This window comes from Sciurus carolinensis, chromosome 16, assembly GCF_902686445.1.
Source record: "Sciurus carolinensis chromosome 16, mSciCar1.2, whole genome shotgun sequence".
In the NCBI taxonomy this organism is placed as follows: domain Eukaryota; kingdom Metazoa; phylum Chordata; class Mammalia; order Rodentia; family Sciuridae; genus Sciurus; species Sciurus carolinensis.
In genome coordinates, this window is record NC_062228.1 from 72045 (window position 1) to 96743 (window position 24699).

General features: G+C 49.7%; 2 protein-coding genes across 6 annotated transcripts; one reads left to right on the forward strand and one right to left on the reverse strand.

The window, feature by feature from the left end:
• Positions 1–526: 526 nt before the first annotated feature.
• Positions 527–3649, forward strand: LOC124966581 (5-hydroxyisourate hydrolase-like). 2 transcript variants are annotated; one of them, XM_047527970.1, is made up of 4 exons: positions 527–682; positions 1211–1350; positions 2753–2888; positions 3425–3649. In XM_047527970.1, the coding sequence occupies exons 2-4, from the start codon at positions 1220–1222 to the stop codon at positions 3512–3514; spliced, it is 357 nt and encodes a 118-aa protein (XP_047383926.1). In that variant the 5' UTR covers positions 527–682; positions 1211–1219; the 3' UTR covers positions 3515–3649. The 2 variants fall into 2 exon arrangements, with proteins under 2 accessions (XP_047383926.1, XP_047383927.1); XM_047527971.1 differs by lacking the exon at positions 527–682 and adding an exon at positions 714–873.
• On the reverse strand, positions 897–24646 carry Gas8 (growth arrest specific 8). Of its 4 annotated transcripts, XM_047527962.1 has the most exons (13): positions 24588–24646; positions 24189–24262; positions 20742–20817; positions 18467–18553; positions 16004–16201; positions 15409–15615; positions 12956–13010; positions 12080–12285; positions 11197–11364; positions 10788–10874; positions 7766–7975; positions 5771–5836; positions 902–4216 (listed from the first exon to the last, which is right to left on the reverse strand). In XM_047527962.1, the coding sequence occupies exons 4-13, from the start codon at positions 18479–18481 to the stop codon at positions 4067–4069; spliced, it is 1362 nt and encodes a 453-aa protein (XP_047383918.1). In that variant the 5' UTR covers positions 18482–18553; positions 20742–20817; positions 24189–24262; positions 24588–24646; the 3' UTR covers positions 902–4066. The 4 variants fall into 4 exon arrangements, with proteins under 4 accessions (XP_047383919.1, XP_047383921.1, XP_047383918.1 ...); XM_047527961.1 differs by lacking the exons at positions 20742–20817; positions 24189–24262; positions 24588–24646 and adding an exon at positions 20306–20641; XM_047527963.1 differs by lacking the exons at positions 12956–13010; positions 16004–16201; positions 18467–18553; ... (1 more) ...; positions 24189–24262; positions 24588–24646 and having other exon boundaries at positions 897–4216; positions 15409–15547.
• Positions 24647–24699: the final 53 nt, after the last annotated feature.

Here is a 24699-nt window from a genome sequence, read left to right on the forward strand (position 1 = left end):
TTGCATAACTCAAATCGAAACTTGGCAAGGAGAAAAAAAGTTGCCATGTGCCAGAGCGAGCAAGACAACAGCCAGCATGGTGGTTTTAATATAGAACATTCAGATTTTAAATATAGAATGCCCTTTCTTTTTACATATTATATGCTATGTCCACAATTTGTCCTCTACATGTTATGTAATCGGGACACTGAAATACAAACTCATACACAAAGCTGTCCTTTGCACCGGAAGGTAAGAGAGCAGGGGAAGGTGAAGAGGGGCCTGGCCTCGGTCAATGGTACCCTCTCAATCACCTCGGGAGTCCTCACTGCTCCCATTTAACAGACGAGAAAACTGGGGCAAGGTCAGGTGGTCTGTCAGAAACCCTACCTGGTCTGCTGAGGGAATTCCATTGGAATTTTGCTTTACTCTGGGCGTCCAGGGGGCACAGTGCCAGCGACGACACCCCTCCCCGCGCTCCCCAGGCCCCACCCCCATCCTCTGCTCCGGGGCACCCACCGCCCCGCCCCCAGGCCCCGCCCCGCGAGTCCCCGCCCGCGAGGCGTTTGGCAGACCCCGCAGCCGGGAGCCCCTGAGCTCAAAGCTGTAGGGCGGCTCCTGGTGGACAGTGCGGGTGGACCGCGCCAACCAGGGAGACAGCGGCAGGGCACAAGGAGCGGCTCCCCCAGGAGTGGCCGCACAGGTGGGTCCCGGGTGCCAGGGCGAGACCAGGGCCGCGCTGACCCAAGGGGCCTATCGTGGCCGGGCAGGGCGACCTCCGCCCACTGTCCCAGTTGCCTGCGGGCGTCCCACAGTCCAGAGTTCCCGAGCAGCGGCAGCACCCTCTCCAGGGCGGCTGTGTGGCTACTGCCCTCCTTACCTGGACTCGCCGAGGTAAAAGGGGCAGCCCTAGACCCTCAGGGTTCCTGTTCCCTCATCTGCCTGGGGGTGGGGGGTTGCTAAGCACTGAAGGGACCTATGAACCACGGACGCAAAAGGAGAGCTGGGTTCTGAGAGAACTAGGCCATGGACGGGCAGGAACTAGGGCTGGGGGGAGGCGAAAGTGGGGTCCACACCTCGCCCTGAAATTCAGCAATTCCAGTGACCCTTGCACTCAGGCTGCCTTCAGGGCAATTGAGCTGTTTACCCTCCTCACAGAGGTGTGGACTGCAGGGCTGGGGACTGAGTGCACAGGCCCTCAAGAGCTCACCCTGCCCATCTTGTGATCCAGGGCAGTGGCATGGAGCCTGACAGCAGCCCACTGACCACACACGTGCTAGACACTGCTTCGGGGCTCCCAGCCTGTGGCCTCTGCCTCCACTTGTCCCGGCTGGAGGACCTCACCCAGCAGTGGACAGAGCTGAGGAAAAGGTAGGAGGCAGGCCCTGGGGCTGGGAGGGAATCCAGAGCATCTGATCCACCACCAGCACCAGCCTTTGCTGAGTCCCACCCAGACAGATCAGATCCCAGACAGCCAAGGAGTGCAGACAGAGGGCTGCAGGGCAGAGCTGACTGCTGCCCACCTGCACACACCAACCCCTCAGCCTCGAGGCCCACAGATTCCCAGCCTGGACCCTCCCCACTGACTCTGAGCCTCAGTTCCTCAGGTGGGAATACAGGGACAGTGAAAGTAGGCATGAACATCCTACTCAGTTTGCTGAGGCCTTGCTGGGGTGGGAGCAGTATGTCTCTCCCATGGCCTTGAGAGGCCTGATGAGTTAAGGCCTCAGATGGCATAGCACCTAATTTCTGCTCTTTTTATTCTCCATACATCCTGTGAACAGGAACCAAATTACCCTTTTACAGATGGGAAGACTGAGGCAGTGTGAGGTAGAAGCCAGGCTTCCAAGCTAGGCCTGTGTTCCTCAGCCTGGATATGCACACACACTCTGCTGGGGTTGGGGTTTCCAGTCTCTGGTGCTGAAAGCCCAGACTGGCTGGGTTGTGGCCCTGCAGCTGGCCCTTGTAAGCAGGTTCATCCCCATGACCCTCCATCTTGAGGAGGGCAGGCACCTCTGTGGCCTCCTTTCCAGCCTGGGAGCAGGAGTGGGGAGCCAGGTGGGAAGGTAGGCCCAAAGGTTCAGGGTCTAGGGTGTAGCTGTTCCTTCCCTGTTCAGCTCTTCACAGAAGGTGGGGAGCGAGGAGCCCAGTCCCATCTAAATGAGCACAGTGCTGCTCTGGCCAGGAGCCCCCATAGGGTTAGATAGAACCATTCCCACCCCCACACCATGCATGCACTTCCCCTCCTAAGTGCAGTGGGACACTTTAGGTCCACCTGGTATGAAGAACATGGGAACTTTAGAGGTAATGAGGCAGAACTGCAGGCCTTCAAAACACTCCATGAGGGATAAGCCTGCTCAACATGGACCTTCCATCCAGTTGGAAACAGGCCACCACATAAATGTATGGTTATTGACCCAGAAAGCCAGGCACAGTAAATTATATGAAAAACACAGGTTAGAAAACATTATGAATAGTACAGTCTATCATGCATTTTGGAAAAAAAAAAAAACTTGTAAATAAACATTTAAACATAGAAAAAAATCTAGAAAAACATATTGAATACAATGACCATGGGAGAATTTTTCCCTTTTTGCTTCTCTATTGATTTCCTAAATAGGCAGTGCAGCAGTGTCCCTAGAAACTGCCCCACCATCTCTGCTCAGCTATGTCTGCATCAGGCTGCAGAGTGTCTGAGGCCACAGGGGTCAGACCCAAGGGGACTGGGGAGGCTGGCTCCACATCTGAGCTCGGCAGCCCATCTTCTCCCCAGCTATACAGACCCAGATGGCCGCTGTCCTGGGCTCCTGAGGCCAGGCCAGATGAAGCCAGGCACCTACAAGCTGTCCTTTGACACTGAGAGCTACTGGAAGGAGAGGGGACAGGAGAGCTTCTACCCATATGTAGAGGTGAGTGCTGTGGGGGATGGAGAGGGTGGAGGCTCTGACTCACTGACCTGCAGGCCAGGCCCTCGGCCAGGACTCGTCAGCAGACCGGTCCCACCTCTCCGAGGGAGGTGAAAGGCACAAGAGCATGCCTGCTTTGAGCTCCCCACAAGAAAGGGGTCCTGGGACTTGAGGCATGAGACTTCATGTCAACATGCCCATCCATGACCTGCCCAAGTCAGACTTTGGGGAGGCAGGCTGGGGGTGACTCATCCCCTCTTCACAGACAGGTTTTCATCTGCCCTGACTCCAGCTCACTGGGCCTTCCCTCACTGCCTCCCCTTTCACCTGGAGCCAGTCAAAGAACCTGGCCTTTTTCACATCCAGCATGCCCAGGGGATGATTTACCCCCATCCTCAGCCCTCAGGAAGGCCCCAGTCCACCACTGGGCTTCAGCTGACCCTGCCCCACCATCCGGGCTGCTTTCCCAGGGAGCACTGGGGCCAGGTTGCTCCTGTGCTGTGGTCCCTGTCTTCTTGTTCCTTCTCTGCGTCTCTCAGGTTGTTTTCACCATCACAAAGGAAACCCAGAAGTTCCATGTGCCTCTGCTGCTGAGCCCATGGTCCTACACCACCTACCGAGGGAGCTAGAGCCCATCCTTGCTCTGGCTGGGCTGCCCACCCACCATCAGTGGTTGCCCGCTTCCTTGGAGGTTCTGGCCCACCTCTGGAATTTCTTAGTGGGCAGCTGTGACTTGGGTCAATAAAGTCAGTGCTGTATCTGCAGAGCTACTTGTGGTGGGCAACCGTGACTCACTCAGGTCCCTAATGTCAGTGCTGCATCTGCAGAGCTGCTCCCATCTTTGGAACGGGGGCAATTTGTGGGTGGCCAGAGCTCTATCACCTCGGCCCCCACACGAACAAGGGGGGTTGTCAGAGGAGGTGCCACTAAGGTCGGAAGACTCAGGTGTGGTGTGGCACAGCTGGACGTGCCCCCAGGGAAGGAGTCAGACTGGGATACCCTGGGCAGAGGCCCTGCAGGTGGTTCTCCCCTATACAGCCCAGCAAGAGAACACAAGGAAATGTGGAAAAACTTTCATTCACTGATGATAATCTAAAAATTAAAAACTTACTGCCTGGAAAGGGGGGTCATCTGGGGAGTGTGCCTGGTCAGCTCTGCGGGCTGCAGCCCCAAGCGTGTGACTAGGTTGGGGTACCCACAAGTCCCGCAGGGCCCTGGCCCAGTGTCTGCCCAATCACAGCTGTCTCCAGAGGCTTGAAACCCACATTGTCCAGGGGAATCCCAAAGGCCAGCAGCTTCGCCTCATATGTACGCAGGAGGTCATTGTGAGCCTGTGGGGACAAGGCAGTGTCAGAAAGGAACAAGAAGCTGACCCATCCAGAGCTGAGCCCTACTCCGTGGAGGCCAGTGTAGTGTGAGGAATAGAGCGAGCGTCTGCCAGTGATCACTTTGTGCCAGTCCCTGTGCTAACACCGCTGCATGCGTTGACTGGGCTTTAACGCATGAGAGCACACTGAGGCAGAGGGAGGAGCTCAGCAGAACTGTGGCCTGAGTGGGCTCCCAGCTCCTCAGCCAGCACGTCTTGGTGAGGGTCATCCCCTTGCCAATAGCTCCCAATGGGTAGAGCACCCTGCGTCTCCCAGGAACTCTGCATCTTCACCAGGGGAGGGCCTGCCTGGAGAAGGGTGCTGGTCACTCCTGATCTGTCCCAAGAGACAAGGCCTGGGAGACAGAGCTGGTGGGGCCATCCCAGACAAGTGCCTTCCTAGCAACCATGCCAGGGGTCTCTGTTTCCCACTCTAGAAATTTAAAAATAAATTTTTAGAAGGGTTATTTCACTGGGCAGTTGTAAAAGTTCAATGAATTGGTGTGTGTGAAATGCTTCGGGCCTGCCTGACTCAGCAAATGCTCAAAAGGGCAGCTATCCTCACTATGGCTCAGAAAAGACTCTGGGACTTGAAGGGTGGACAAGGGCAGGCTCCAGAGAGAATTGGGGTGTGGACCCCTGAGGCTCACAGCAAATGGCCCTCACTCTGCACAGATGAGCACCAGCATCTGCAGAAAAAGTGAGATGTCATACAAGAGGTAGGAGGGTTGGGAGGTCAGGGTCATATGGGTGACATGGAACCCTAGGGGACATTGCCTGCATCCAGGGATCTTAAAGAAACAGGATGAGAGAAATATCTGGACATGTCCCCAAACAACAGAACCAGGAAACCATGTCTACCCCACAGAATTAAGGGTGTAGCTGAGTCACACTGGTGGGGCAGTTGCTCTTGGTGAATTCCTCTGCAGATAGCACACAAAGTGCAGACAGAGCAGCCAGCTCAGTCTTGCTGTCTGGGGACACTCGGGACAGAGCCCAAATGGCTCCGGCATATCCAGGGTACAGGTATTAGTGTCAGGAATATGCTGATGTGACATTCAGCACGGAATGTGTAGCTTTCATCAAATGCTCAAAGAAGTTAGAAAAGATTAGGCACCTTATGCCCTGTGCTGAGGACAGTGGCCATTAATCAGAGAGGAGAGGAGGCCCCTCCAACTGCCTGAGAGGCCAGGTCAGCACCATGGGATGAGAGCAATGGACAGAATGCAAACCATCAGAGGCAGAGGCCCAAGCCTGCACTGGGCAGCCCATAGGGGACACTAGGGCAGTAGCCAGGACTGTGCTTCAGACCACATGTCAAGCCTAGTAGCTCTAAACAAGTGCAGATTCCTCATGCCATGTCTGTCCCTCTCATGGGGATGACCCACCAGCCTCACCATGTGAGGTGTGAATGGGAAACGGGTGGGTCCTCAGAGATGGTCAGCAGTCAAACTATCTACAGGCTGAAGCCAGGTGCCAGGTCAGGGTCAAGGGAGGAGGCTGGGAGACAGGTACATACCTTGCAGACTCGGGCCAGCTCATACTGCAGGTCTTTGATGGTACTGTTCTTTGACTCCAGAACATCCTGAGGACAGAGGCAGAGGTGAATTTGAAACAGGTCTTTTGGCCAAGATGAAGGAGGTGGATGGTGGTCTGGGAGCTCCCTTGGGGCTCTCAAGAAGCTCAGGGAATAAAGTCCTGACTGGATACAGGTATGTATCCACACAAGGGTATGTCAGCAGGAGAAGGTCCCCAAGGGTCAAGAGGAAACAGAAAGAGAGGAAGGGGAGAACATGAGGTGCATCCATACCTCATGGAGAAGCTATCTAGATGGCAAGGAATGAAGATGGGCTACCGGGGACAGCAAGGATCTTGCCAAGCAGCAGTCTGGCACTAAACATAGAACTTACACTTTTAAACTTCTTCAATCTTGTGGCATTATCATCCCATTTTTAAATAGAAAGAGTAGCCTGTGTAACTTTTAAAACTTTAGTGTTGAACCAGATATCATGGGCCCAGATCTGCAGGGCCCAAGCCCCTTGGGATGTTCCCACATGCAGCAAGTTTCCTAGGGCTCCCACCTGAGGGGTGCTGCAAGGTGCCAGACTGAAAGTTGAACCCAGTCTGGCTCCAGAGAAGCTCCCCAAACCCTCACTTGCCAAGCCTGAGAGAGATCCCTGTGGGCACTGCTGTCACTTCTCTGGAAGGTTACTTACCTCTTTAGAGAGGATAACAACAACCAGGAAAGGCAAGGGCTAACCCACATTTAGTACCAACTGTAACCCACAGTTACTACTCACCTGATTGTGGTGACCAGGACTGATTCTTATCATCCCCATCTCTGGCTCACCCATCCAGAGAGGTGAAAATGTCCCTCTTCCACTTTCGAGCAGCAGGACCTCACTCCCTGGACCTACCCATGTTGCAAGTAAGCCGCCAATCCCAGAGTCAGATTGTTGCCAGTCTGAACGTGGCCTCTCCTTGGGCTTGGGCCTAGCTATTCCAGTAACCTAGTCGCACAGGTACCACCACTCACTAAGCAGCCAGGGCCCTGCTACTCCCCTGTGAACACCTGGTCTCCTTGTCCAGAAACACAACCTGTCACCTTGGACCCTCCCAGTCCCTCCTCAATCAGGGATAAGTGCTGCAGAGCCAGCCTTTGGTAGCTCTTGGATCTCTGCTCCTCATTCTGCACTGACTTTACCTGCTGAATGCCATGCATTCCCCATCTGAGGCAGAGGGGGATCTCTGTGATCTGGGCCTCTGTGCTCAGAACCTTGTGGTTCCTGACCAGTCCTACTCCAAGGTACATTTGACAAGCCTGCAATTGCCGTCAGTCCTTAAAACCCCAACAGCTGGCTGCTCCCCAGGCAGCTTGGGGTGTTCAGTGTGAGGCCGAGTGCTGCATGCAGCCTCAGGTCAGGAGGTGGGAGGGCAGATGGGCAGTGAAGCAAACCAGGTTGGAGTGTTTTAAATAGAGAGGAGGTGCCTTTACAAAAGGCTGGTCTTCTGGGCCTAGAGTTTTAAACTGTGATGAGCCATCTTAGAAGAACTGACTGTGGTACAGGCCCACAGGCTTTTTCACTCCCAGGCTGTTCCCAGGTCTGTCTCTGGGTCCATCATCAAGTGACTAGGGGACTCAGGCCTGTAGAGTCCAAGAGCAGCTTTTCTGCTCCCAAAACATCCTTGGCTCTAGTTGGTGACTAGAGCCTGGCATGCGATGAGGAATCACTGGAGAACGAGAATGGCAAGGCTCAGAGGGTAAGAAGTGCCGTGAGGTTAAGGAGGGGTCAACGAGACCCAAGAACAAAACCCCTGAGAGGGAACTGCTGGTACACACAGGCCTGAGGCACAGATGCCTGCAGAACCCCTGCCCCACTCTCAGGCTGCAGGAAACCCTCCCCCGTGGGTAACTATGGTGTCACCTCTGTGTCCAGCTCAGGAGGCATAATGTAGGACCACCACAGGAGACAAGGCCACCTACCAGCCCTGCCCCAGGAGTGCCTGCACCTACCTCCAGCTTGCGGGACACAAGTGTTAGTGCTGCAGGGTCCAGGTTGGAGGCCGCCAGCACCTCATTGAACTGCACCTCCCTCTTCTCCATGGCAGCATTTAGTGCTTGCAGCTTGCGCTCCAGCAAAAGGTTCTTAAAGCCTGTCTTCTGCTGCACTTCCTGGATGGCTGCAGTGAACTTCTGGTAGAGTTCATCCCGCTCTTGCTGTACCTGCAAGGAGGAGGCTGGGGTGGGCAACAAGGTCCCTCGCTGGGACATCTCACTGAGGAGAAGCCACCTCCCACCCTGACCCTACATGGAGCACATTGCTACTACAAAAGGTCACTTTCACTAGTGCCAACACCCACAGCATATGGTCTATGTGCCATCCACACTGCCTGAAACCCCACCCTCTGTGCACAGAGTTAAAAGTGTGCAGCTGTCTACACAATGGACTGAAGGAGGGAAAAGTAGCATGAACCTCTTCAAAAAGCAATGGGACTGGATGTGGTGGTGTTTGCCTATAACCAAAGGCTGAGAAAGGAGGATCATAGTGCCAGCCTCAGCAGCTTAACAAGACCCTGTCTCAAAATTTAAAAATAAAAAGTTTTGGGGATGTAGCTCAGTGGTAGAACACCCTGAGTTCAATCCCTAGGACTTCAAAAAAAGGAGACAAAGGGGGAGGAGGGGGAGGAGGAGGAGAAGGAGGAGAGGAAGGACAAAAGGAAGGAAGAAAGAAGGAAGAGGAGGAGGAAGAGGTGGCAGCAGTGGTGGCAATGGGGTGTGCCAGGAAGAGCTGGAATAGCCCCACCCTGAAATCTGCTCCACAGGTGGGTCAGGGCCAGCTTTGCGTGAGTTAAGGCTGTGGGCTCAGGGGAGATGTACCCTGCCCCCATGTGAGAGCCACTTCATCATACTGCCAGCAGGCAATATTTGTAGGAAAGCCCTCCGAGTTTCCTACTGCCATCAGTGTCTTACAGGGCAGGTCGAAAGCAAGCCTTGCAGTAGCAGTCTGTCAACCAATAGGTAAGACTGTTCCTTCTCATCTTCTACTCTATTTTTTTTTTTTTTTTTTAATACCAGGGATTGAACCCAGGTGTGCTTAACCACTGAGCAACATCCCCAGTCGTTTTTATTTTTTTATTTTTGAGACAGGGTCTAAGTTGCTAAGTTGCTGAGGCTGGCCTTGAACTTGTGATCCTCTTGCCTCAGCCTCCCAAGCCACTGGGATTACAGTAATGAGCCTTTGCACCTGGCTACCCTTCTACTTCTTAATGTGAATTGTAAAACATTAAGACTTTATAGTAAAAGATAAACACCCCTTTAACCCCTATTCCCAGAGGCCACTACTGTGATCATTTGGTGTGACTCCTTCTAGAATGTTCTCATCACCATTAGGAAAGAAAGAGGATCATGCTACAACACTGCAGCTTTCCATGCAGCAACATAGCCTAGAGGCTTCCATGCAGAGTGCCATGCCCTCCCCAACTATTGTACAGTCCCATAGATTTGCCTATATCCAATTCCCTGTCAGCAAACTTGTGGATCATAAGTCTCTATATTTTGCTAGCAAATCTGAGTTCTTGGTTCTCTGAGACACTGTCTTTGGCACATATCATGTGCCATATTCATGTGTAAGATGTGGCAGAGAACAGGCTGAAATCCAGACATATTTCCACAGGAAGGAAGAAGAGCACCCTGTTTAACAGTAGAACTCAGAGTCTCACTGGCAAGGCCAGGGGTCCCTGCCCTGGGGCTGTCTATGCAAGTCACTGGCTGCCAGTGGCAGTGTGAGATACTCAGCACCTCTGAAGGTGAATTAAGACCTGACACAAGATGCAAGGCTCCTAAGGGGCCTGCTCCGGAGAGATGGGGCCAATCCATTATTGGTCTGCATCCATGAACTCTCTAGTGACTATGGCTATAGATGAAATGCTCAACCGTGTGAGCCACAGTCAGAGCCTGAGGGCCTTGTGATGCAGGGTTGGCCTTGGCCAGACCTTCATCGAACCCACAGAAGCAGGGAGGGAATATCTGCAAGGGACAGAGGACCAAACGTTTCTCTCACTCACAGGAATCTCAGACCAGCACATTACATGAGAAGTGTCTGCCCAATCACATCAGCAAAGGTTGAAGTTCATCAGCTCTAGAGTAGACAGGAAGGAGCAGGAAGTGGCCCTCAGGCAGCTGTCAGGAACACCACCCAGAGCAGCCCTCTTGGTGACTCATCAGGATTCTAGCACAGACCCCTCTGACCCAGCACTCCACTGCACGGACTGATCACAGAGCTGCAGAGATGAACTGGAAAGGGTAATTGTACCAACAAAGCTTGTAACAGCAAAGGAGTGAAAACAAAGAACAGCTCCTAGGGGAATTAGCTAGACAAACAAGCAGATGCAGATGTCAAAAAGAATGAGGCTGCTCTGTGTGTACAGGCTGGACATACTTTGAGATTAAAATGCAGGTTGCTGTTGACATGCTCCCATTTTGTAAACCATGGAGCCACATCTATGCTCCATGCAGGAAGAAGCCTGGAAAGCGGCTCACAAAACCATCATCTTTCATGGGGACCAGCATTGAGCAGCAGTGCAACACTCAAGTTCACTTACCCTTGGGATCTCAGTATTTCTGCACAAGTGTGTAACAGGCTAGGGCTCAACAACACACATATGCAGGTGGAAAGAGCTGCTGCTTGGGTTGGGCCTCTTCCACATGCTGCAAAGGCCAGCTTCTGAGGGGACAGAGAGGCACTCCCCACAAGGTCCCAGGCCTTGTAACAGACACCATAGGTTTTTGTTTCTCTTTTTGTGTTTCATGGTGCTGGAGATTGAGCTACATCCCCAGTCCTTTTTATTTTTACACAGGATATTGCTAAGCTGCCCAGGCTGGCCTGAACCTGTTTCAGCCACCTCCAGAGTTGTAGGGATTACAGACAAGTGCCACTCACCCAGCAACACCATGGTCTTTTAACTCATAAACGCTGAGCGAACTGAGAAACAGCTCCCAAACCCAGAGACCAGCCTTGCTGGTCCACCTCGCTCACCTTGATGAACCGCTGCTCCAGCACCTCATGCTCCCACTGCAGGTCTTTCAGCTCTTTCTCAGTAACCTTCAAGCGTGCTGTTGTGCTCTAGACAGAAAAAGGGAAGTGGGGACAGAAAGCGTTCAGACTCAGAGGCATCCATGTACCACAAGCTCCTGGAAGACAGCAAGGCCAGAAATGAACTCCAGGAACAACTGGCTGGGAAAATTCCAACAACCAGACCCCACCTACGCTGGTCAGTGGGATACATGGAAGACTAGGGCCTCATCTCCCTTAGCACCCTCACTCTTGAAGGAGAGTGCAGCCTCCCCACCTTTCCCTTTCTGCTCTCAGGAGATATCCCCAGATGTGCCCTCTCTCCTGAGCCCAGGAACACACATGCCAAGGAAGAACTCAGCAGGGAACTCACCACCAGGATCTGCTTGTCCCTCTCATACTTTCCAAGTTTCCTCTGCATCTCGTTCATCTCCTCCCGTGCCTTCTGTAGAGGTTCTATCAGACGCCTGTTCTGCATAGACACCTCTGCCATCTCCCTCTCCAGGTGTTCTTCCTTCTTCCGCATGTCCTCCATCTGCTCCTATGGGCTCAGGTGCAGGTGTAGGAGGGATTCAGACTGTAGGACATGGGCTGGGTGCACTCCTGACCACACACGTGTCCTTCCAGCCTCACACACGCTGGGGACCTAGGCTTGCTTTATGTATAAACTGTGTTTTGCAAAGTCTTAACTTATTCTGGATTTTCTACTCAGGACTCCACAAGGGCAAGGGCTACTCTCCACCATGGAAACCCTGGGACTGCAGCATCTGAAGGATGATGACAGCTGCCCACTCTGGCCACACTGCAGCCATGGCATGGTGCCTGGGTGTTGATATGTCAGGATACCCTATTACTGCTTCACAGCCAGTAGGGAAATGTCCTGATTGGAATTTTGTTTGTTTGTAAGTGGTACTAGGAATTGAACCGAGGTGTGCTCCACCACTGCACTACATCCTCAGCCCTTTTTATTTTTTATTTTGAAACAGGTTCTCACTAAGTAGTCCAGGCTGGCCTCAAACTTGTGATCTTTCTGCCTCAGCCTCCCAAGTGGCTAGGATTACAGGCATGCGTCACCACACCTGGCCTGCTTATTTCCAATTACAGATGGAGACAGGTTATATTACTTATGTATTTCAATTGAGGGGCTGTGTCCAGTACGTTTATAGAAAGGGGTCCAAGGGACAGTGAGAGCTGGGGTCTGCAGCCCCACATTGAGGACAGGCAGAGAGGGTCTACCGGCCCACCCAGGTCAGCACCTTGAGGGAGTTGATGAGGGCCAGGTTGTTGAGCGTGATATCGTTGTAGTAGTTCTTGATGTCAGTGAAGGCCTCCTCATGACGCTGCATCAGTGTATTGATCTGGCCGTTCTTCCTCTCTTCCACTTCGTGGATCTCAGTCTTTCTCCGCAGGTCAAGCTCGTCTCTCAGCACCTTCATCTTCTTATCATACTTGGCCTCAATTTCTGAAAGGTAGCAGCACATACAGCAGCTTAACAAAGGAAGAACAAGTGCCCTGTGGTTACAAGAAGAGATGAAACCTGAAAATAGGGCCAAAGAACTCCCATGATGGTCAGAACAAAGGCTGTGGAAACAAGCTCTGCCAAAGAACAGGAAAGGCCTAGGTGAGCTTTTCCTGCTGAGGTTCAAGGGGACACACTCAGCACAAGGGCCACTGTTGACCCTCCTTTGCCAGTGACAGGCACAGTTAATCAATGCCTGCACTGGGGTACCAACACTGTCAGTTGACCCCAACGGGCATTCACCACGGCCTATGCAGCCATCCAGCGACAGACTACAGGATTTAATCAGTAAGCCACAGGGACTTCTGAAATTTGAGGCTTCTCAGGTCAGAAGACTATTCTAAGAATGCTTCCCACAAGACTGAATAACTCCTGCCTGCTGTTAACTACTGATTTTAGACAGGAGTGGGGAAGTGTGTGGTACTCACAGCCTCTCAAACACACGGAAATAAGTTGTTCTGGGATTCTGAGTGGGTCCATTCTCTCTCTCTGTATGTGGGTTGTTTTAATCTGCTTAGCATGCTCTGAATTAACAAGTTCTGGAGGCAAATCACTTTCTGATGAAGGCAGGTCTCTGACACCATCCAATACAATGTGCATATGAGAAACTGACCTCGAACTTGCCTCTCAAAGTCATTCCGCATCTTGGTGATCTCCTCGGTATGTTTCTACACAGATAAAGAATGGCAAATAACTAGACAATGAGGCAGAGAGAGGTCCACTCCCTTCAGGTCAACCCTGTTCCTCACCCCTAAGAAAAGTACAGCTCAGTAAACCCTGTGCTGCTGATGCTGCTGGTTGCTGGGTTCCCCTCCCCTCCAAGTCCATGGAACCTGCCCAGAATAACATAGTTTTGGTAATCTCCACATTTCATAAGTCATCTCCCTGAACAAGATCACCTCTGAGCCTGGATGATGTGACAGATCTGAGTACTGGACAGCTTGGTTTCCTCATGGTATCTTTCCACAGGCTGGAGAACAGTCACTTCTGCACAGAGCTACAGCTCTCTCCAGGAGCCTCAGGGGGTTCCTGCTAACCTATCTCAACTGTTGCTCAGGGCAACATTTAAAAATTATTTTCATAAACAATTATTATGCCAGGTATAGTGGCACACACCTGTAATCCCAGTGACCCAGGAGGCTAAGGCAGGAGGATCACAAATTCAAGGCCAGCCTGGGCAACTTAGTGAGACCTTGTCTCAAAGAAAAATTTTTTTAAAAAAGATCCAGGGATGAGGGCTGGGGAGATAGCTCAGCACAAGGCCTTGAGTTCGATCCCCAGTACCACAAAAATAAATAAATAAATAAATAAGGTCCAGAGATGGAGCTCAATGGTATAGCATCCCTAGGTTCAATTCCTACTACTGAAATAAATAAATAAATAAATAAATTTCTTTAAAAACAATTTATTAAATACTACGATTTTTTTTTTCTTTTTCTTTTTTTTTTTTTTTTTTTTGGGTGCTGGGGATTGAACCTAGGGCCTTGTGCTTACAAGGCAAGCACTCTACCAACTGAGGTATCTCCCCAGTCCCTAAATACTACAATTTTTAATCACAAACTTTTTAAAAAAAGTTTTTTAGTTGTCAATGGATCTTTTATTTTATTTATTTTTATGTGGTGCTGAGTATTGAACCCAGGACCTCACACATGACAGGCAAGCACTCTACCACTGAGCCATAACTCTAGCCCCCGAACTTAAACTATTTTTAGGTCAGTATTTTACATGAAGGACCACTCTGAAGGACCTGCACCTCAGGTTAAGCACACAGTCTCATATCACTGAATTAATCTGAAACCAGCCATTCTGTGGTTCTCAGGAAAGACCATGCAATTCTGGAGGCCTTCGGCACCCTCGGGCTTTACTGCTGTCCGCAATGCCACTGAGCTAGCTCCTGGCAGTTGAAGTTGGGCTGCTCCCAGCATGAGGCAAATGTGTTAAGAAAGGCTTCTCTACCCAGCATCCAGGAAGTACCTCTGAAAACTAAAGTCAGACACGTGCTTCCTCTCCCCAGTCCTCAGAGGGCTCCCTACTCAGTGTACCAAAGCCCCCATCCTCACCAGGGCTTTCTGGGTTAACAAGTTCTAGCCATCTCTTCAGCCTCTAGGCCTTCCCACTGACCCATCCCTTCTCTGGGCTGGTCTCTTCCAGCCCAGTCGTCTAACTCCTTCCAGCCTTTGCCCAGATATTACCTTCTCAATCAGGCAATGCTGGAATTCTTGTAAAAACTGCAGCTTCCCCACAACTCCAGCTCCCCCAACTCACCTCACTTTGCAATACTCATCCCTATCAGCTTTGCTATGTGCACTTGACACATTTATTTTGTCTTCTCTCCCGGGTATTGTCTCTCTCTTTCCTGACCCTTCAGCCCCACTTGGGAATGCATTCTGACAGAGATCAGATCAGGGCTGGACACCTAATGGACACTCAGCAAATGAATTTCAGTCTCCACCTGGAAACCCCAAGAATCAAACGCCTGCAGCTACTGAAGGACTGCTACACAGGACATCTTTTTCTTTCTTTCTTTCTTTTTTTTTTTTTTTTTTTTTGTGGATTGGACAGTGCACCCAGAAATGCTCTACCACTGAGCTACATCCTCAGTCCTATTTATTTATTTATTTATTTATTTATTTATTTATTTATATTTTGAGGGTCTCAAAGTTGCACAGGTTGGCCTTGAACTTGCGATCCTCCAACCTCAGTCTCCCCAGTTACTGGGATCACAGGCATATAAGGATTGAGTCTCTAAAAACATCCAATGCTCTTCCCTAAGAAGAGTATCTGGGTGTCAGAGGTCAGCAGTACATGAAAAAAGATCCTGAGCTGGATTTTCCTTTGGAGGAGACAATCCATTGAATGGGTCTAAGACAGCAATCTGCACTTGACCCTGAAATATGGTTTGGTGGACTGCATTTTTTTTTTTTTAAGTATTTCAAGGAATTGAAAAAAATGTGGGAATTTTTACACAAAACCTAAACTCCAGTTGTTGAAAGATCAGGAGTTCAGGCAGCCCTAGGCTCACTGACCCCACAGTCTATCACCCTGGTGTCCCCTCCTCATGCCTACCAGTCGCAGGTTCTTCACCACCACCTCATTGGCCAGTTCCTGCTCCTTCAACTCCACCTTCAGTGTCCTCATGTCCTTGCGCAGAACACTCTCCTGTGCACGGTGCTCCTTCTGAGCCAGCTTCATGACCACTGTGCCCTCAGTCTTCATCTCCGTCAGGTTGTTCTGGTGCTCATACAGCAGATGCTTCACCTTCTGCTTGTACACCTGTGGGACAGGAAGGCACCACCTGCTCACTTGTACCCTGAAGAACAAAACAGGACACTGCAGCTGATGGGTGAGGTGCACGTCCAGCTAACACAGTGCTGAGAAGGAATGCCAGGTTGCAAGGAGGTCAACCTTCCACATCATGAAGGCTGGGATTCAAACACAGGATCTGCAGGGCTCTCCTGCCACTGGAGGGATGAAGCTTCTTTCCTTCCAAGTGAAGCTGAAGGAGCAGGAGCTCTTTTAAGAAGAAATCACCTTCAGGTTCCCAATATAAAGGGCACCAAGAGTTATGATCCCAAAGCCAGGGGATAAAAGTTCCCACCCCACCACCCAGTCCAGCTGCTATGCTGCTGCAGGTGAATCTAAGCAGGCCAGTCCTACTCACCTTGATCTCCACTTGGTGCCTCTCCTCAGCCTCCTCCATCTCCCGGTCTTTGTTTCGAAGCTCAGCCTTCTTCTCCTCCAGCTGCCTCCGTGTGATCTCCCAGAAGGTATGGATTTTATCTCGCTCCAGCTGGAAGTAGTTACGCTCCTCCCGCTCCCGGTCCAGCTCCTCTCGGATGCGGTTGACATGCTCTTCCACCTGACCAGGCGCACACCCACAGTAGAGGCAGGTAGATGAAGAACAGCAAAGAAGCAAGAGGGAGGGGCCACTTACCAAAATAATAAGAACTAACAGTAAAAGTTAAAACATGATGCTAGGGGGCTCTAGGGACAGGGTACATCAGGTAGATAGCAAAATTCTCTCGAATTCAGCCAATACAAAACAATTCTATCCTTTCAGCAGTTCCTGGGAATTTATACTACAGAAATTTCTAAAATGAAACACAAGAGCTTTTTGCTCAAAGATATTAGCCTCACCATTATTAGAACTACAAATATATTAAAAAGAAAATGAGACAGGACAATTTTAAACAAAAATAATTGGAAAATTAGAGTAAATCAACTAGAAGAAATATTATATGGCAAAAAATATATATGAAAATAATGTAGCAGCATGTAAACATGTTCAGAAAACAATATTAAATGAAAATAACTCACTTTTAAAGGTATAGTATTAAGCAGAAATACACAAAACCAGCAGATGTCTAACAACAGGTTTTGGCCCAGAGTCAAAAGCGAATCAGCAAATAGGTTAAGGAGAAAAGTAGGTTAGACTTACAGCTTTCTTAGGATCTCATTTCCCTTGAGAACTGGTTATCTTTGGGCACAACCCCAAGCCACTTATGGTCAATTTTTCTCTCTCCCAAAACCACATTCCCCACAGGGAAACCATGTTTCTCACTTCAAGAGAACCAACCAGTGGGCTGTGAGGGGAAGACACTGGGCAGGGGTTTGGGTCCCCACAAGGAAGTATGGCATTACAGATTCTGACTACTGCCTCAGGAAAAGTACAAATGTCTTCACATCACAGGTCATTAGCGTCACTCCAAGAAACAGCTGAAACCAGGGTTCCAACCTGCTCTGTTGGGCTCACATGGTGTTAGATTTTGCCATCACTCAATATTTAGATTTCTTGTAAATATCAGATTCCTACCTTTTCTGGAAAAATCAGAAAACAAAGAGCAATGAAGTCCAACGCCCTCATGGCAACCACCAAGTGAAGTGGCTACAGCTGTCCTCTGCAAAGGGGAGGGCACAACTCTCCAGATCACCCTAGTCCCTACCCTACTGCTGAACCCTGCAGGCTTCCTAAGTCTGTGCCTCAAGTGTTCAGTATACATGGCCAGCCTCTTCTCTGCAGACCATTCATGGTTAGGACCACTGCTGCATCAAAGTTCCAACTCTACAAGGATGAGGTATAAACAGGTACAAGAAACAGCTCACAATGCAATGTTCAATCCACTCTCCACCCATCACCCCAGTGACCCTTCCAAAAACACAACTCGATCCCACCACCACTCTACTTAAACTGCCAGTGATTTTCCTGCACTTAAAATACAGCAGTCATCACCACCTCAGCTCACATGACTCTTTGAATCTCCTTCATATTTATTTTTCAATCTTAAAACTATCAAAAGAAAGTAAGGTTTATTAATACTATCACACAGGTCCACACAGAGCCCTTAGATCCCCTGTCAGATGTTCACAGGGTCATCAACACAGAGGACACAGGTCCACTGTGCTTGCCACATGCTATAGCTGTCAGGAGTCTTTTCTGTGAAATTGTCATCACATAATCAGGTTCACTAACCCTTTACATCAAAATAAACAGGTGGCTTAAAATAATTACTACATGTATGATTAACTCAAAATGAACCCAACTATTATGTACAACTACAATGTACCAATAATAGAAAAAATGATAATTACTTCAAAGAAACTATAAAGACTCCACTCCCTCTCCAAACTAAACACAGGCAACAAGAGGCAGTCCTGACACTGTTACTCCTTGTTGGAATTTTTGTCAAAAACAATGAATGAGTAGTAAGACTGAGGAAATGTAATTTTAGGTAAATCATGTCCCTTTCAAAAAGTTTCTTTTTGCTATAATGTTTAATAGTAAATAAAGGAGAATGGCATACATGTATATACTAACAGCTCTGTAAACATCAGATACATAAGAGGGCAAGACTGAAAGATAACGGAATTAAAAAGTTATTATTTCAGAAAAATATTTTCTTCCAAATTCCAACCACTCTATTAGAAAGTTCCTTAATGTGGCTGTATTCCACTTTTAAAAAATATGTAATGCACTTGCATACTGTAAAGATGATGGGAATTATGGACAGAAATGGAAGATCCAGACTGAGGGGAGAGGATTGAATCGGGCAGTGATGAGATGCACACCAAGGTGCCTGGAGTGGCACCCACCCCAGCCAGGACTGGGCAACACAGGCCTGCTCACCTGCTCCTTGCTCATGTCCTCTGGAGCCAGCCCATCGACAACTGGGGTGCCTTTGGCTTTGCCTTTCTTCCCTTTCTTTTTGGGCGCCTTTGGTTGAAGAGAGAATTGGGTAAGTAAAGGACACTCTAATGACTTCCCCTTATTGGCTGGCTCTAAGTTGCTCCCATGAGGCATTTCGGGGGGGGGGGGAGTGAATAACTGTTTGGAACCTCTACCCCTACAGTTCACTCTCATGTCCTCCCCCATAGGAGCATTCAACTGGAACACATCTCTCTGCACTGGGTTTTCCCACCATTAACCACACACAACCCTGTCAACACATTTGGAGAAGCACAAAGGAGACATCTCCCTTTCCAGAAAAGTACATTTTCTCCCTCTAAAAGGAATGGAGGAAGTTATTCCGAATCCATTCACTCCTTCATATATGGTAGACTTCACCAATGTGAATGGAAAATTTACTTAGACTCAGAAAGGACAGCCCCCAATACCACTCTGCCAAAATGTTACCATGTTGCCTATAATGCTTGGTAACCACCACTGAAAGAAACTGTTAAATAAATGTTAAAGAAATGACTCCATAGCAATAACTAATTCTGATACTATAAGGCTTTCATTCTTCCAAATATAAAACTTCTTCAGGGAGTCTGACCAAGAACTATTGATCAAAAGGTACCTACTATGGGTGCTCTGTAAATGGGTCACCAGAAGAACTGGTCATGAGGTCATGTTTCATTTCAACAGCTTTGACAAGGTTGAGAAAGGTAACTTCTACTACACTCATTCACTTCCTGCAGGTCATTCAAGCAGATACAATTTTCCAAGCCCTATTCTCCTACCAGCTCTCTCCTGTCTGTGCTTTCATGTTCTACATGTCTCTGTAACATTAACCAATTTTACAGGGAAGTCTTAGAAAAACAGTAGGAAAAAGGAGCCAGCTGAAGCGGTGAGTACCTGTTGTACCGGAGGTCAAGGCAGGCAGAACACTCAACACATTCCCACAACCTCGTGATGAGTATTTTGTTGTTTTCCCCACAGTTGGTTTTCAAATGATACGCACAGAAACCTTAACTCCTAATGTACTCCTCTCTAAGAATGGCACCGCCTTGGAAGGTCATAAGCCTTGGAGGCAGATTCAGCACCAGTTACCATTTGGGACGTTCGCAGTCAGTAGCAGGAGCTTGGTGGGGCTCCTAAAGTTCTCCCACAGTGAGGTTTCCTCCCCACCAGCTGATACCCATGCTGCTGCCTAAAAACTAGGTTACTGACATCTCTTGTATCACAAAGCGGAAGGTCTCATTTCACGAGAAAGTCGGGTAGGGAGACCTGATGAAGCAGTGAAGTCCCGCCTAGCTTCTCCTAGTAGGCTCTCCAAGGGAACCCCGAGCTGATGACCCTGGCACTCCATGGGCACCGGGCCTTCTGTCAGAGCCCCTGGTGGAGAGGAGCCTCCAGGCACCGTGGTGAGTCCAGAGGTGGGAGGTCCTAAGGTACCCCCGTACCCGACTCTCCTCCATGCGGCCCTGTGTCCCCAGCACCCACAAGAAGTTAAATCATAGGGTCCGAGGATCGGAGAGACCCAGGTTCTCCCTTCTGGACACCCCGCGCACCAGGCCCTAGGTCTCGGCAAGTTCTGAGCCCACCCCAGGGAGCACAGCAACCCGAAGCACCAAGTCTCTCAGCTCCGAGTGCGTGCAGACCCCGGCACCCCGGGCTCTCTCCACCGGGACCCCAAGAGGGCATCCCGCCCTCGACCCCAGGAACCGAGAGCTCCAGACCCGCCGTGCCGGCGCTCCTGAGCGCAGGATCGCCCGCCCAGCGCCAGCCCCCCACCCGCCTCACCATGGTGCCGGCGGACCAGCGCCGCTGGGACCAGCAGCGGAGCGCGCCAGCTCCGCGGAGGCTGCGCCGTCTCCCGGCAACCGAGCGAGATCCCGCGCGAAATCTCGGAGATCCTCGCGAGACTCCTCCTGCCGCCCTGGCGGGAGCGCGTTCCAAATCCAGGTTGCCAGAGACGCGGCAGTGAGCTGGCCTCCGTGCGTCCGCGAGACACCTGACCCCTCGACATCCCTAAACTGGAACCTTTCATTTATCGCTGGTCCTAGCCACTAGAACTCGAGCTCCAGGAAGAGGGAGAACTGTAGTTTCCTTCCGTCCTACAGCGCCTACATGGCAGGTGCTCCGTGAAGATGAGCTGGGGAATGGGCGAATGGCTGAATGAAGCCTCCCATGGCTTTGAGACAGCACCCAAACTAGAAAGTCTGCTCCAGGGACTCACATCTCGCGCGGCTTGGAAGACTCCTCCCACCTGCTACCCTGGAGAGGCTTGAATACGCGGCAGGTTTCCAGAAACCCTCAGGAGGAAGCAGAAATGACAAAGAGAACTAAGTTCCAGTTTAGCTCCAAAGTTTTTTGTTTTTTTTTTTTAGCTCCAAAGTTTTAAAAACAAGTGACCCCTTCCCTCTCATTATTATTAAACCTCCCCTGCCTAAAGAGGCAGCCTGAGTGGCTCCAACCCTTTGGATGCCGTCTCCCAGAGAAGCACTGCAGAAAAGAGAGCAGTCGGTTTCCTTTTCTAACTGCTTGCTCTGAATACTGCTAAGCGTTTTAGAATTTCCAAAGCGAATTTCCAGTCCTTGCAACCACCTATTACATGTACATGATGACCTGTGTCAACCAGAAGGCTGACTTTGTCATAAGCAGGTGTCTGTCTTCATTCGTCAGTGGTTGTTTTGTTTTTGCCTAAGCACTCAACGTTATCTTCTTAAAAAATGATCTTGCAGCCTGGCGTGGTGGCACATGTCTGTCATCCCAGGAGGATCCCAAGTTTAAGGACAGCCTCAGCAACTTAAAGAAAGCTGTTTCAAAAACAAAACAAAATAAAAAGGGCTGGGAAGGTAGCTCAGTGGTAAAAGCACCCCTGGATTCAATCTCCAGGACTGAATGAAGGGAGGGTATTAGATCTTGCAGCAGGTTTTGCTTCACATCTGTTTTTGAAATGAAGATTCCAGAATCTATTCCCCCTAGAAAGTTGTGTTGGGAGCAGTGTATGAGTAATGAAGGAAGGTGCAGGGGGGCTCAGGTATTCCCAGACAGCCAGAAGAGCAGATGCTCCTGTCTGCCCACCCAAACACGTGAATGTTCTTGGAAAGGAGCAGCCACTTGGAAGCCGCATGGATTGACTCACTGAGCTCAGCGCCTCAGCCATGCTGTATTCATAGCAAACCCGGAACCAACACCACTGTGCCAATCTGTATGCCTGATGGGGACCTCCTTCCCAACACTGAGGTGGGGGTAGGGGTCTCCCAAAAGGAGGTTTGGCAGGGTAATTACCATTGTTTAACACTTTCTTAACAGACCCAACACACTAGGTGCTCCGGATAGGGGCTGGGGTTGTGACTCAGTGGTAGTGTACTTGCCTGGCATGCATAAGGCCCTGGGTTCGATCCTCAGCACCACATAAAAATAAAATAAAGGTATTATGTTCACCTACAACTAAAAAATATATTTTTTAAAAAGGGTAAGAATAGGATGGTTCCATCAGGAAGGTTGAGATGAGTGTTCATTTGTCACAAATTGACAGCACAGTTTGATTTTCATTGTGGATAGTTCAGGGAGTCCTGGCCACACCCTGTGCGCCTGACAAGGTCACTGTGATCTGGGCTTTTCATATTGAATCCTGAATTCTGAGTTTTAGAAGAGTCTTTCTTCATATGTATGGCTTCAAAACTTTGATTCAGTATCAAGCTGTGTAGCTTAGAAGCCCAAGCAAATGGCATTTGAGTTTCCTGAAAAATCCAAGAGCAAATGTGAATACATGCAAACTAACTGACCCTTTTTTCTAACATCTGGGTCTTCCTAAAACAACCACTTAGTGATCCAGAAAAACTACCTCAGGCCTAGATGTTGGGATAACATGAATCTATATCTTAGAGGTAAATATTGAAGTAGTTAGAAAGAAAATCATATAATGTATAGAATTTTCTTCAAAACAACCCAGCAGCAGAGGGAGGTGACTGAGAACAGAGAAAACGGGTTATGAGCTAGAAGTTGTCATATCAGGTTGGTGAGCAGGTCACTTGTGCCGCTCTTCCCACTTGTGCATTTGAGAATGTCCTTAATGAAAAGTTAAATAGAAAATAAACACTGACCTCTAGAGCCAAACTGCTTGTCAATGACCAGCTAGGAAGTCTTTGACAAGAACCCCTCTGTATCATTCGTCCCTCAAATGGGATTCACTATCAAATAACAATTTGACATCAATACAGGTGACTTCATAAAAATGCAGTGGTTAATATAGTGACCTCATTTGTTTTGCTCATGAATCTGCAACCAGACCATGACTTAGTGGGACAATTCACTCAGCCCCCACTTGAGGCCAGTTCAAAGGCAGAGTTGGGACCCATGTGAAGGTAGTTGAAGTTGCTATCAGCTGGGACCTCATAGGAACAGCCAGCCAGAACCCAAGAGGTAGCATCCCATTAGACCTGGTTCTAACAGGAGCCTTCCAGGAGAGCAGAACCTTTCTTATGACCCAGGCTCAGAAGTCACCTGACATCACATCTGCCACACACTATTGGTAGGAGAAGTTACAGGTCCTGACAATGTTCAAGCAGAAGTATCTCAATGGAAGTAGAAAATTCTGGAAGAAATACTGCCTTGCCTTATTTTTAGTTGTAGATAGACAATATCTTTATTTTATTTACTTATTTATTTTTATGTGGTGCTGAAGATCGAACCCAGTGCCTCACATGTACTAGGCAAGTGCTCTAACACTGAGCCACAAACCCAATCCCTGCCTTGCCTTTCTTTTTTTTTTTTTTTTTTTTTGTTTTTTTTTTGTTTTTTTTTTTGCGGTGCTGGGAATCGAACCCAGGGCCCTGTGCTTGCAAGGCAAGCACTTTACCAACTGAGCTATCTCCCCAGCCCCCTGCCTTGCCTTTCTTAAAGACATTTTGGATGCCAGGCATGGTGGTGCATACCTATAATCCTAGCAGCTTGTGAGGCTGAGGTAGGAGGATCATGAGTCCAAATCCAGCCTCAGCAATTTAGTGAGGCCCTAAGCAACTTAGTGAGACCCTGTCTTAAAAAATAAAAAGGGCCGGGGATGTGGCTCAGTGGTTTAACCCCTCTGGGTTCAATCGCTAGCACAAAAAAAAAAAAAAAAAAATTTTGGTAAAAGGAAGCCAACTGCCTGGGAGTGGACCATGCCCACCCACTGCCCCCACTTTCCAGGGCTGTCACTGGTCTGTTTATGTCCCCACCCTTTATCCTGTAGCTCAGCTTTGTCCCAGGGGGAGAAGCTCTGCCTCTAGGGGCATCAGGGAGGTCAGCAGTTCATGTTCTAGTGGGCCTGCAATCACTTTAGAGGGTTTTAAATAGCAGATAGTTTAGTTTGTTTGGTAAACTAAAGAAAACAAGTAATTATTAGCCTGTAGGACTGACCTTCATCTAGGGCGAAGGGCTGGCTACCCGGTGTAACCGGGCTGGGAAGCCAGGGCCTGGAGTCTGACTCTGGTTGGCTGAAGCTGTTTGGACAACCCTCCCTAGAGCCCTGTCACTTCATATTCCTTCCTCCGCAGTCATTTCCACTGGGGACAAATTCCTCCTCTTTCCTGATAGTTTTCTTTATTTTATTTTTGTTTTGTAAACTGCCGAGCAAGGGCTCACGCTGGGTCCTTCTCACTTCTAGCCCTGGTTGTGCAACCTTGGGTACATTACCTACCATTGTGTGCTGTTTCTTCACCTGAAAACTCAGGATACCGTCTTCTTGGAATCACTGGGAGAAGTAATGAGACACTGTGCAAAAAGAGGTTGGTACATTATGAGTGCTCAAAGGTCTGCCCACTGCGGACAGGCCGGGTACAGAACCAGCGTTTGGAGATGAGCCTGGACTGAGCCATCTCAGTGCTCTCAGCTCGTCCAGGTCCTGCCCTCCCCCCTTTGCTCCGCCACTAAACCCTCTCGCCCCCTCCCACTCCCAGTGTGGATTCATTGCATTAACCACGATCTGCAACTCCTGGTTTTTCCGGCTCCAGGGTACCCGTGCTGCTTTGACCCCTCCATAAGCCCCTACCACCGCAGCACCATCGGACGCCGCACGTAGTTGGCGCCTCATAAATACCTGGTGAACAAATGGACGGAAGCCAGTGGGGCAGCCGAGTGAGTGCACAGGAGTCCCAGACACCAGGCGGCGGGTGGGAGGCCGCAGTCAGGTCCGGGCGGGGTCCGAAAGG

Bases quoted from the DNA above. Each gene is read 5' to 3' on its own strand.
- LOC124966581 (XM_047527970.1), top strand. From the start codon at position 1,220: ATGGAGCCTGACAGCAGCCCACTGACCACACACGTGCTAGACACTGCT. The intron at 1,351-2,752 runs GTAGGAGGCAGG...TCTTCTCCCCAG, and splicing joins TGGACAGAGCTGAGGAAAAG to CTATACAGACCCAGATGGCC. The intron at 2,889-3,424 runs GTGAGTGCTGTG...TGCGTCTCTCAG, and splicing joins GCTTCTACCCATATGTAGAG to GTTGTTTTCACCATCACAAA.
- Gas8 (XM_047527961.1), bottom strand. The intron at 7,976-10,787 runs GTGAGCGAGGTG...TCCTCCTTGCAG, and splicing joins TGGAGCAGCGGTTCATCAAG to GTACAGCAAGAGCGGGATGA. The intron at 4,217-5,770 runs GTATGTACCTGT...TTGTCCCCACAG, and splicing joins AGCTGGCCCGAGTCTGCAAG to GCTCACAATGACCTCCTGCG.